Source organism: Bactrocera oleae, chromosome 5, assembly GCF_042242935.1.
Source record: "Bactrocera oleae isolate idBacOlea1 chromosome 5, idBacOlea1, whole genome shotgun sequence".
In the NCBI taxonomy this organism is placed as follows: Eukaryota; Metazoa; Arthropoda; class Insecta; order Diptera; family Tephritidae; genus Bactrocera; species Bactrocera oleae.
The window spans coordinates 6839343-6853279 of record NC_091539.1 but is presented as its reverse complement, the minus strand read 5'-3'; the positions used below and the strand labels follow the sequence as shown (position 1 = coordinate 6853279).

Below are 13937 nucleotides of genomic sequence, written 5' to 3'. Positions count from 1 at the left end.
AAGGAAATAATAAAATACCACCACTTTCGTGATAATTCGTGACTGTGGCGAGTGGTCAGCAGTAGTAACGGGGCAGCAAAAGTCAGCGTCGAAGCAACAAATAGGCATGAAATTAAATATTTATCGGGAAAGGGGTCATTGAAATGTTATTGTTCGTACATATGTATGTGTTTTTGTAATGAGGTTTGGGTGTGTAAAATTGTACATTTTTGTTGGTGGAAAACTCGAATGCATTGCAATGTGCGGCGATTTCATACGAAATTCGATTAGGTAGTTAGCAAAGAGTGGCTTTTGGCGGCTTCATTTCGAAGGCTCACTGTTGTCAATTTACAACGATGAGGCGGAAATCTTAATAGAATTTGAGTGATTTTAGACGCTGTTGCAATCTTTACGAAAGTATTTTAATTAAATAGCTTGACTTTCGTTTACGTTCGTTTGCTTTGTACTTCTCAATTGGTTTAAGAAATATCTCAAATTTCTTATATAGTAAACATTTTTCACTTTGTTTGTTTGTAGAAAAGTTCTAGTGACAATTTGGCGTTGCAAAAGGTGGGATTGGCTATATATAAGCCTGAGTTAAAGAAAGCCAAGAGAGTCTCATGGAGTGCCTTATGCGGAAGTGTAGGTGGCTGTCACTAGTTCTCACGGTTTAGGCACATTCAAGTGACAAATTCTATTCCACTGGGGTATCTAAGAAACGTTGATGGTGATTGGACCGTGAGCAGCGAGGTGTCGTTGAAACTACTCCTGTATGCTCATTCTCGTTTGAACCATTCCGCTGAAGATGTGCCACTAGGGGAGTTTTGTGAGGGCACTGGCTTCTTGAACTTTTCGGTTGAACGGACGATCCGCTCCACTTATTCTACTGCGAATACCTGGAATTTCTACATAAAAGGCTTTCATGGAGACCAAATATTGAGGAGAACGTAAAGAAGGCATCGGTTGCCTAATGGAAAACTTTTTCATTTGACGAGAAATCTTCACGAAATTTGGCATGAATTATAATCCTAAGCAATATTGTAATATCCGAAAAATTGTTCAGAAGGGATCGCTATTGTATATAACGGCCATATAAACTGACCGGTCAATATCAAGTTTTTGAAAAGAATCTTTTTAATTTGTGAAGGATATTATAGCTTCGGTGCAACCGAAAGTTTACGTTTTTTTTGTTCTTACTTAGCACGAGCAATTACCAACAAATTTATGAAGAAAAAAATGTAAATTATAAATTCTTTCAAAATCTTTGACGATCAAATAAAACCAAAGTGGAGCGCGAAATTTGTGTGTGCGAGTGACTGATTCAACGGCGCACGCCTGAATAACGTCGAAACACGTCGAAAAAGCACAAAAAAAAATAATAATAATACTGACTGCTAGCATGCAAGCGTAAGCATGGCGCAAAAACAATGCCTCGTCTGACGTTCGTTATGTTGCAACGGCACATTTCGTCAGCTGGGACAGGTGATGCTCAAACATACCTACAATTTTTTGTTGTTTAGCCCAAACACGTTTTATTTTGTTTTGTGATTTTCTTTTTGTGTTTTATTATTTGTGTTATTGTTTATATTAGCTGTCGGGCTGTCGGGCTGTCGGTAAGTAAGTTGAATTTGAAATTGAAGTGCGCTCGTCAGACTGCTTGACAGCGTAGGGTATAGGCGCGCAGGCGAGAGGCGCTGAAAATAATTTCAACTGTAGCAAAAAACAACACGAAACAACATAGTGAGGAGCAGCCAGCAGTGGTGTAGACCAGCAGGCACAGCATAGTGGTTGGAGACTGTGGCGGCGGAGGCGCGCCTAAAACGTAAACAGTGAAACAGTGAGCCGTTTTGTAAATCAGATAAGTTGGTAGCCGCGTATAATTAGGTAATAGCATTGTGCTGCCTTGAGGGCGTTCTCATGTCGAGTTAGTGTTGTGCCGCCTTAGCGGTTCAACAATAATTGCCGTGTTACGAAATATAACGATTGATTGTTGTGAAGCAAACGCTGATTTAATACAAACAAATCATTTATTTGTATTTAACTTTCGTAGTCTAGAAAGTTCATTTAGCCAATTTACGGTATGTGAAGTTGATTTTGGAAAAGCAAGAGCGCTGAATCGTATCAGATATGAGAATAAAAGCAACCAAAATAAAAAAATCTAGCGCAGAAATCAACGAAATTCCCATAATTAAATAGAATGGGTTTTTAATTACTTTACCTTTCTTCGGCTAATCGTTATTATAAAAGCTCTGAAGGCCTAAACTGAGAATGTATGCAGACTGACATATAATAATTCACCAACCGACTAAAGAGAAGTATGCCCTTGGCAAGTTTGGTTAGATGACCTTGAAGGTAGTAGGTTTAGACCGCATTCTTGTTGTTGTTATAGGTTGTAGCACAAAGTCAATTAATTTTTGCAACAATAAATCTAGATATTAAATGGGAAGTGCTTGGAAGGTGCTACCTAAAGCGCTACTATATTTCTTGGAAGCCTTAAACATGTATCCAAATCTCTAGATCATGTCGGTAAAAATACAGACTCTTATTACAACTATGTAAAACTTTTAGAAAATCTGACAAATTAGATTTCTTCCATGGTTTGCAAATTCTTCTAAAATTCTAGCTATATCCTAATTATGTAAAACTTTGAGAAAAGCTGATAGATTCGATTTCTTCCAAGGTTGCAAACTCTGGCTCTATCCTAACTATGTCTATCATTGAGTTGTGGCTTCTAGTAGCCAGTTAGACTAAAACTTCAGCTTGTAGATAACAAAAGTGTACAAATATCTTTATAAATTTAGTATTAGAAAAATATATCATACCTAGTGAGACTATTGTAGCGATAGAAGATAGATAGTAGAGATTTCTTTTTAAACTTTGTTCATTGAAGGTCTGAAGGTCATAGCAGATGAAAGTGATCTACAGGGGATAAGAGGAATAGCTTTTAATGGACGCATAGTTTGAGCTCATTGCACTGAAATATACATCAAATATGTAACCTATCTTTGATTCAAAAGTAGTGTAGTCGGTATCGGTTCTTCCACACAGAATAGCGCGACAAATAACTCTTACTACTGATTCAACCACTTTTCATTCATCTTTGGTATTTCACTTGATTCTGAGACCTTTGTCTGTAATGGTTTTTCGAACATTGTGCGAATCTTATCTGTGAACTGTCGAATAAAATATCTGCTCGACTATTGTTTCGATGATATGTAATTGGTTTGAGTCTGTTATACCATACATATACTGGTCCATTTTGGTAATGAAGTTAGTTGAAAACCTTAATCTACGGTGCTCATAAGAACACACCTATTTTCAACTTCAACGTGCTTTGTAGAGTTCTAATCTTTTTCTGTTATTATGCGCTAATAACAACTCGTTTCTGTTCCAGTCCGGCTAGAGTGACGTCATAACTCATTCAGGCGCTGTTAAATAAAGCGAACTTCGAAAATTTCTTTTTTTTTCACATTTCAATTTAAAAGCGATTTTGTAATTCTTGAAAAAAGAATAGTGAAACATTTTATATGTACGATCTTTAACCAGAGCAGTTTCTCAACTTTCATCTTTATGTAAGGCATATTCGTTTTTATTCGCCGCCAATTTGCGTTCATTTAAATTCCATCGATACATATATATATTATTGTATATACATGGTATGTATCACAAAATATTTACTTAATCCATTGCACAAGCTGACTCTCAGTTTTCCTCCTTTCACGCTTTCGCCTTGCTTTTATTCGCGTAATTTTTCTGCACCTACAACGCGCCTTAATCACTGTCAAGCAACGCGCCTACAAGCACACCAACCGAACAATCAATACGCCAGGCTTTTGTGGTTGGCAAACAGCCCATACATACATATATACATGTGACTATGCGTAATAAAAATGGCGTATTGACCGAGCTGCCAAGAGCGAAACACCTTCAACACAACCTTCAATCCTTCACCAAGCGCCTTTTCAGCGCAAGTGAGTCCTTCGAGCGTTGCAACAACAATGTTTTACCTTAACCCCATTGTTTGTTGTTTGCTGAAGTATTATTACTTAACATTTGTTGTTATTGTTGCTGATGCTGTTGCATTATGCAAATTGCTGCAGCTTAAATATGTTGGCGACAAAAAATGCAGCCGTCCAATAATGCAGCAACAAAAATAACAATAGCGAATGCGAGAAGAATGGCAAATCCCCAACAAATGAACGAATGAATTGCTGACTGGTTGGCAGACTAAAGGTTGGCGGGGGTAACTGACGGTTTATCTGACTGACTGGTTGACTGAGTATCTGAATAGCGTGTGTTGGCGGCTTGTCGCTTTGGTTTCTTTATTTCAACAGCAAATCTGTATACAATTATGCTGTGGCCCAGCATTTTTGTGAATTTTTGAGCACAATGTAAAATTTTAAGCACAAGGGCGGTCTCAGTACAAATGGATCAAACATTATTTGGTCAAAAACAATGTAGAAACAAATAATTAAATTTTTGTTTTTAAGAACTCGCGCTCATAAATCTAGCTTCATTCATAAAGATTTACCCTTGGTTCTTTATTCCTCATTTATCAACCATCTTCTTCATTCATTGCCGTATCACTTATTATTTTCATAAGTCATTATTTTTTCTCAATCATCAACCTTAATTCATCAATCTTAAATCTTTAACCTTTAATCATCAATTGTCAACTATCAGCCATCAATCATCAGTCATCAATAATGAGTCATCAATTAAGAGTCATCAATTTTAAATCATTCATCAATTGGTCATTATCAGCCATCAATCATAAGATATCAATCATTTATTAATCATTAAACTTCAGTCATCAAATGTCAATTATTAGTCATCAATCATAAATCATCAATCATTATTCATCAATCTTTAATTATACACCAATCAATTTACTTTAATCAGCAATTGTTAATTATCAGTTGTAAATCATAAATCATCAATCATGATTCATAAATCATTGATCTTCAATCTTCAATCATCAATTGTCAATTATCGATCTTTAATCAAAAATCATCAATCATGATTAATCATTCATCCGTTATAAATCAGCAATCATCGCTTATAATTATTCACTTTTCATAAATAATTCATTACTATCGTTCGTTCACTAGTTCCTTATATGATGTATTTATAAGATCTACTTTTCGATGATTTTAGAGAGCATATGCCATCGAAATATTGCATTTGAGTTATTCCAGTTTTAAGCAGGGCTAATTATAAGCAAGTAAAACATATTTAACTCGACTGTTTTAGTAAGGCTATGTCATCGCAACGATGCTCTCTCGACCTTAAGTTGGACCAAAACTACGTTTATAAACTTTGAAAAAGAACTAGGTGCTGTTTTGTTTAGTGAACTGTTGAGGGAAAATAATTTGTTTGATTCAGTTTTTGCATTGGTTTAGACTTATTCATAGAACTATTCCAGTAAGAACGGGTCTCTTTAGGGACTACTTTATAGAGTGCTTTTCTCTCTAAGCAGCTGCTCATTTGTCGGAACTGTCTATACCGGAACACTATAGCATATAGTTGCCATACATACTGACTGATAAAACTCCAGTTCAGTCCAGTCGTATGAAGAACTCTTTTATTTGTCAGAGTATCTTCATGCAATTCGGCATAGTTTATTATCCGAGGCAACGCTATAATCTACGAAGAAATTTTCTAGATCGGATCACTATAGCGTATGGCTGCCATACAACTGTACGATCAAAATCATGACCGTGTATGGAAAATAAGATATCTTTACGAAATTTAGTATAGATAATTGTCTAAGACAGCGCTGCAATTTCCGAACAAAATTTTCAGATCGGACCAGTATAGCATATAGCTGCCATACAAAATTACCGATCAAAATCATGACCGTGTATGAAAACTTTTTTATTTGTGACGTGTACGTTTTTTCTTCTTTTGATTTTGGCACTCCTAAGATTTACAGTTTCAAGCACATGCGAATTTTCGTTGTTCTTTCAAGCGTAGTCTGAATGTTACTCACACACATGACAAGATTTTCTCAAAGATTTAGCAAACAGATAGTCAACTTTCGACATTGCCATAAATTCTCTAAAGTATAATTTGACGCATAACAACAACAACAACAGCAACAACAACAACAAGAGCAACAAACAGCAAAGTGCAAATAAAGTAAGAAATTCAAGATGAGCAAATATTATTAGAGGAAGGGGAAAGCAGGCGAGCGGAAGTGAGTTAAAATTTTCCAAATTACTAGTGCCGTTGAGCTGACAATTTTCGGCAATCAACTTGACATGTGTAATAAGTGTTATATGAGCGTAGATCTATATGCATCATTGTATGTGTATGTATATGTGTTTGTACAATATATATATTATATATACATATGCAAACACTCATGCCGTTATTTATGCTTACATTTCCATCTACGTTTAAGACATCTGCAATTTTGTAATTTACTTGAAATCTTTTTCATATATGCCTTTTGATCTCTCGTCGCTTGCGCCTAAGATGCTGCTACAGTTTTATTCGCCATTGCTTTTGGAAAATTTTTGCAAGCTGCTTAACAGTGTGCAAGCACAATAACAAAAGCAGCAACAAATAGCTGCTGCTGCTGCGCTACTGCTGTGTGACAATCACAACAACAGCAACAATAACAATAAAAAGCAACGCCTACCAAGGCAAATGTGCATATTGTTGCGCAAATATGAGTAGTTAATGAAAGGCAAGTTCACTAACGACAAAAATAGCTAGCAGTGCTGTGTCGGCGCCACACACACGCCTACTGAAAGGCATACATACATGCATTTTATATGCATATGTGTGTGTTATTTAAGCATTGCTATACTTTTAGGCGCTAAAATGTGTTAAAATGTGTATGTATATGACATTTTTTCCTTAAGATTTTACTTTTCCTCACCCATTTTTGCCCTCCCTCATAAACTCCTTTTACCTTCTTGATAAATTGTTAAAATAATTTAATTTATTAGTGCTGCCACATTGCGCTAGTGCACACTTAAGCAATTGTAATTGAGCAGCTGGCTTAAGACACACACACCCATACACATTCATAAACAAATAAAGGGTGTTTTTTTGAGACATGTAGTTTTCAAGTAGATATAAAATGTATATAATTTAATGTCATAGTCAAGAACTCGGCTATATTATATAGAAAAAGCTTTGCCAATATGTATCAGAAACAAACAAAAAAAAAAAGAAACGTAAACTTCGGTTGCACCGTAGTTGCAATACCATTCACAATTACCAGCGGTGTTAAATCACACGATCTCGTAGGCCAGACCATAGGCCAACCATTCGATATATTACGCTCCCTAAAAGTTTCTTTCAATAAATTGATTGTTTCGTTGCCTGTGGCGCCGCCTTGTTGGAACCAAAGATCGTCCACATCAACATTATTCAATGCAGGCACGAAAAAGTCATTAATCATGGCTTTATAGCATTCTAACGTTATGGCCGGTTTAGTTTTTGATTAAATATGGACCAATGATTTCCTCTCATTATGAAATGGCCAACCAAACTGAGTATAAATCAAGTAACAGCTTTCAGAAAGACCAACTCTGTAAAAAGCATTGCCACACTGAAACCCACACGTTAAAAAAAAAAACACCCGTTACACTTCACTTTTACTCCAAAAAGACTCGGAAACTTATAAGAACCCTCTATCGAGCATCTTAACAAGGTCCAGCTAACCATCAAGTGTCCATGTGTCTGCCACTTAAGCATATGCTTTAAGTGTACTTAATGAAAAATTCTAATTGATTTTACAACAACACATATTCTAAGTGTAAAGTTTTTCCGACTAGCTTATGTTTGTCTTGTACTTCCAGCTTTGCCATGAGCGCAATGGCGCTTCAATAAGTTTATTAATGTCTCGCATATGTACTTTAGTATTCAACTAAGTATGCATGTATGCATGCCTGTAGATATATATTGTAGCCCTACATTCCAACTGCTTTATTCACTTGCAACACTTGCAGCATTTTCTTGCGCTTTTCGTAGTCGTTTCTTTGCCACAAAAGCTCGTCCGCCAGGAATTGCGCAATTTTCTTACTTAATGAATTATGAACTTAAGTGCATTTAAGTGAATTGCAAATCACTTTTAGCCGATTTATGTCTGCCGCATTTAATAAATATGGTTTCCCATAGGCAAGCACTTCAAATCACAATAAATTTGTGTTGCGTCATGAGGCTGGATGGTTCGGAAAGTTTGAGTAGTTTCGAAAGTTTGTGAAGCGCTGAAGCTTTAAGAAATAATCTGCAACTTAATTGATGTTATAAAGTTTCAGCAGGTATTGCTGAGCCCATAAATGTGTAGCATTGTTTCTTTTGCGGATTCCAAAAACAAAGAGAGTATAAGTTCTCCACAAGATATTTTCAAAGCAAAAAAGGAAAGTCGCGTCTTCTGGGTTTGGTTCTATTCAAACCGCTTAATTTTTTCAGCGAATCTCGTTGATTTGCTGAAATCGAGTATACCCATTGGGAGTTTAGCGTTTTCAGTCCAGCAGATTTCACATCATCGTGGCTTCTTTAGCTTAACTAATGATTTTACTATCAAGTAGGAGCAGACTTTAGAAGCCGGATTGGTTTCGAAGTTGTATTTGCCAAGTTGTAATGCTTAAATCAATTATTCAATTGACTAAAAAACTTAAAAATGGTCTTCGTTGATCCAGTGAGTTTTGCCAGAAAGTTTAAAAGGTGATCAGTAGCTCTGTTTTACTCATTTCCACTCTCCACTCAGTCTCTCCTTTTGGTTGTCATCTCTTTTGAAGTGAAATGTGTTGATCAGTATTTCAAAAGCTCTTTAAAGCTTTATACAAATAATGAAAAGCAAACTTGGTTAGTAGTTTTGTGGGCTGTAAGTATTTAAATACCTCAAAAATTCCTGAAAGCTTTGTGAAGCTCATAAAAACCATCTATAGGTAGAGAGTGGTTCTTGAATGCTCTGTAAAGCTCATAAAACCCTCCACAGTACAGATTTAATTGATATTTTAGTGCTGAAGAACCTTAAAAGCTCCTGAAAAATCTTTGAAGCTCATACCAAATACCTATAGATATAGTTCCTAACAGCACCGTAGAGCTCAGAAAAATCACCATAAATGCAGGTTTTGTAGATTCTTTAATGCTTAAGAGCTTCAGAAGCTTTTAAAAGCTCTAGAAAGCCCCACCGCTCTTTAAAACTTATTAGTGCAGACCATAATTATATATATATTTTGGTAGTTTCGTTGCATAAGATATTTGTATAAGTATGTATTAGTATATATAATATGTATGTATGTACTATGCAAATAGCGTGAGGTTAAATCAATTTAAGCTTACTTCAATACGCGATTTTCTTCGCGTTTCCATTTTTAGTTTCGCACTATTGAGTTGTCGCGAAGACTTTCCGGGGGCAAGAAGGGAACGTAGCAAGACGCGTTGTTTGCCATTTCGCATGCAAAGGCAAAGAGCACATAAATGCCATGGCGCGCGACGCAGTCACGTAAGTCACAACAGCCACACACTCGCACATTCAGGAGAGTATTTACATGCAAGCAGCAATGCAACATATTAATAAAATAGTAATGTGGCACGCACTTTGTGGCATGCATATATGTACGCTTACATGCATTTGCATTTAAATTTGCACGCACACACACACAAACTCATATATCACATTTATCCATAGTTATGTGACATAAAACACTATGTAGCACACTCGGCGAACCATTAAAACGCACGCCACGACTCGCTTTGTTTAAATAATTTTCGTATATTATTATAGTTGGCGTTGCTGTTGTTATTATTGACTATTTGCTGTGCTTGCCACACATATGCAGGAATAGTGTGTCGCGCAGCGTGCAGTAGTTGCTGCAGCTTAAATTAAAATGCGCGACACATGAGCGCGCGTATTTTATAAAGGCATGTGGGTGCATGCAAAGGAAACAGAAGAAGCTACATAAAAAGTATGTGAAACTAGCTTAAAGATGTGTATGATACAGAAAGCTAGTGCTAGCTGGCAAATATGAAGTAGCAAAATGCTGTGATACAGCTGAGCAACAAGTAAATGCATGTACTACAGTGTTAAGCAAATAGCTTGGAAGTATATTTTATATTTCAGAACTTTAAAAACAATGCATCTGGACATTACATAAAATTGCATAAACGCTATATAATAAGTTTTAGAATTTTTCGTTTAAGTTTCGAGATTTTCGGTTGGCTTTATTATTTTTTAACTAGAAAAAAACTCGTTTCGGAGTATATTAAATTAAGAATTTTATCGTTTCGTGAAACCGAAAATTTTCGGGACTTAAAAATTATTCAGCTAGTCATTACATAAAGTTACATAAATTTTATATAACAAATTCTAAAATTTGTCTTTTAAGTTTCGGGATACAAAATTTCGGGATACCGAAAATTTTCGGGACTGGTTAGCGTTATTATTTTTTAACTATATGAAAAACTGTTTGAATTAAAAACAATTTTGAATGACTGAACTTTTCGGGATTTTTTTTAGTTTTATTTTATGGACATTTAATGAAATTAAATTAAGAATTTTATTGTTGCGGAATCCCGAAAATTTTCGGGATTGGTTGGCGTTATCACTATATTTTTTGTAGCAAATAAAAAATAAAATTATATGAGAAAACCAATTTTGAGTAAAATTTTCGGGATTCCGGTTTTTTCGGGATTGCGTATATTTTATGAAAATTAAAACAGTTTACTTGAAAAATTTTTATTTCCAAATAATTGATATAAGAAATTTGAAACTTTCGGGTTAAATGATGTAGGCGATATTTATATTATTCGAGCTCTTGTGTCTCAGCTCTTTTCTCTCTGGTGCAGAATTTGTGTGGAGTTGTGAGAAAAGTTCCTGCGCGCATATTAATAATTTTTAAAATTTGCACACAAGTATACAAACATACATATATTCTCATAAACGAACATATACACATATGATGCAATATTCCCGAACCGCTTTTATGGCTGCAATTTTCTTGCATATCGTGCACCCTGTCTCACTCACAGTTTCGCCTTTGGCTTTGCCAGCACCTAAAAAAGCCTAAAACAAAATGCCTTTGAGTTGCGCAGCAATTTTTAATAAAAGCTGTCGCATTTTTATACACGTGTGCTATGCGCTTCAGTGTGGGTCAGGTAGAGGATCTGTTCATATTGAAGCTTGAGTTTGGTTATAAAATAGCGGAGAAGCAAAATAAATGCATAGCTTTTTTGCACAAGCGCCAGAAATTGTGAAAAATTTAAATAAAACTAACGGTAAACTTCGAATAGGTATAAAAACATTGCAGCTAAATAACCCAGAGAGGGGGAGAAAGTGTGTGAGAAAGAGTAGTGAGTTAAGTCGATACTCGTTAAATTGATCATTGACCTGGCGACCTTTTAGGATTCTTGATAGATTGTTCTTTTTAGATAGAAACATAAAACGTATATTGACGTATACCTAGATTATTGCATATCTCGCAATAGAAGTCTAACCAGAACATTTTTTGTGGCTACTTGTTTTGAAATCTCCTGTAAATGTGAGTAGCATAGCGGCATTGCGAATATCCACTTCGGTTCTCACAAAATCTTATGTCAAATTAGAATTCTTACTGCGTACACATGTCTTCCGGTCTCTGAAACAGCGTCGCTTGCGTCTGCGTAGAAGGAAGTCACATGCATTGCTTGCAAAATGAGCATTTTAAATGCAGCAAAGTACGTCACTGTCCATCCATGCGCTGCGAAAGATTTGCAATGCAGTAACAAACCACTCCTTCACACATTATGAATTCGCGACTATAAATAGAATTGCACTTTATTTGCATTGCTTACCGATTTTGCAAAAACCTACAAAGAAAGCATGTTCCAACTTTCGTGAATACTTTCATGACGCATTTCAAGTAATTTCCGTTACCTACCTCAATGACAAGCTGTATACAGCGTCAACAGGTTCGACAACTGTATTGTTTATGAAAAGCGTGCCTTCCCTTTTCATATATTCTATTGTCCCGTATTTCAATAACTGTCAGTGTTTTTTGAAATTTCCGTCAGTGTGGCACGCAACATGTACAGGAAATTATTGGCGGTTGTCAATATATGTTACCTTCAAAGTTTTATGGTGATGTGTACTCTATATAAAAATGTGGATGCAAGTGGGTGGATATATTCAAATGCCACTGCGCAACTTTTTTCTATTGTTAAATTTCAAATATATATATTTGCGTACAAAGACGAAAGAAACAATTACAAATACTATTATTAATTTCGTATTTTTTTTTTTAATTTAACTTCTATTGGACATCCCGAAAAATTCAGGATCCCGTTAAATTTCGGAACAGATCGGGATAATAATTTTGTGAGACCATCTCTCATACAATAACATTTCTTATTAAACTTAAAATTTTTTATGGCTTTGAATTTTTTTTTAGTGGCAACCCTATCCCAAAATTTTTAAAATTCTTTTCCGTCTTTCATAAAATATAGTTTTTATTAAACTTAAAATTTTTTATAGTTTATGAAGTGTGTAATGGTGGCAACGATATCCTCAATTTTACAGAATACTTTATGTAATTTGTGAAACCGTCTTTCAGAAAACTAAGTTTTTATTAAACTTAAAAATTTTTATAATTTTTGAATTGTGTAATGGTGGCAACGATATCCTCAATTTTACAGAATACTTTATGTAATTTGTGAAAACCTTTTACGGTTTTTGAATTTCTTAATGCTGGCAACTCTACCCTAAAATCAGAATATTTTTTGTAACCGTCTTTCATAAAATAAGATATTTAAAAATCTTGAAACTTTTTATCGTTTCTGAATTTTTTAATGGTGGCAACTCTACCCAAAATTTTGGTTTTTTGATGCTAAAAAGTATTTTTTATATATTGTATATTGTCATTAACTTTTATTTCAAATATATACCACAACACATTTTTTTACCTTTCTCTCTCTCTCTCTCTTTCTCTTTCTTCACAGTTACGCTATGTTTACTTTGCGCGCGCCAAACATTTAACCAAGCGCCTACCCCTCGAATACTTTAAACACGCACTTTGCTTTGCTCAACAGCGACGCGCCCACAAATGTCTGACGAAGTGCCTTCGGGGCGCTTATCGCAAATCTTCGATTCGCTTACCAATCTACAACAGCAACAAGTGTTACATGCGCGCCGCCGTTCTGCGTCTTCATCTTCACCTTCGCCAGCTAATTCTGGCCGCGCCACGCCATCCACTGCCAGCGCTGGTCAACAACCGTTTGCCTTTCACCATCAGCACTTCAGCAATCATGCGCATGCGTATTATATGCGGGCGCAGGATGGCAACGCGTATATGCATACCTTTCCAGCGGCGGCGGCGACGCAAGCGCATCATCATCATCACTTGCATCACATGCAATCGGCGCACTACTATGCGCATCAACAAAACGCACAACAGCAGCAGCAGCAATTGTACTGCGGCGCGCAGCAACAGCAAATGTCCTTACCACCCATGTATGCCTCACAGTCGTTGAACTCATCGCCTATGCTCACCAAACGCGCCACATCCTTTAGCGGTAACATGCCCTTAACGCGTCCGCACTGTGAAAATATCGCCGCAATGCGCATCTCTGTGGCCACATCGGGCGCGAGTGGCAATGGCGTCTCGCAATCAACGCCAAATAGTCCGCGTTTAATGCCACGACGTGTGCAGCGTCCACCGCCCATACCAGCTAAGCCAAGCGCGGCGTCGCTGCAAAGCGCTAGTGGGAGCGGTAATGTTGCTATGGCTAAGAAGCACGTGTCAGCGTCCGGCAGTGATGCAGCAGAAAAGTCAGATTCGGGCGCGACGCAGTCGGTTACTGGTGCGACGATTAATCCGGGTTTGGCCGCATTAGATACCGATGCGCCTTGGCCGCATTTCTCCACGCTCACCGAACATTTGGATGTGCATCAGGTGAATAACTACGCGCAACCAGTGCCGGAGGTAAGTTTTTAACCTAAGGAATACTTTAATTTTAGT

The 13937-nt window shown here is 36.4% G+C and overlaps 1 protein-coding gene across 10 annotated transcripts in view; it reads left to right on the top strand.

The window, feature by feature from the left end:
- LOC106615088 (uncharacterized protein CG43867) overlaps positions 1–13937 on the top strand; it is a 266508-nt gene that overhangs the window by 24471 nt on the left and 228100 nt on the right. For all 10 annotated transcript variants that reach the window (XM_036376967.2, XM_036376966.2, XM_070110439.1 and 7 more), the window contains one exon: positions 12919–13901. In XM_036376967.2, coding sequence (XP_036232860.2) covers positions 13023–13901 — 879 coding nt within the window. In that variant the 5' untranslated portion in view covers positions 12919–13022. The remainder of the gene's footprint in view (positions 1–12918; positions 13902–13937) is intronic.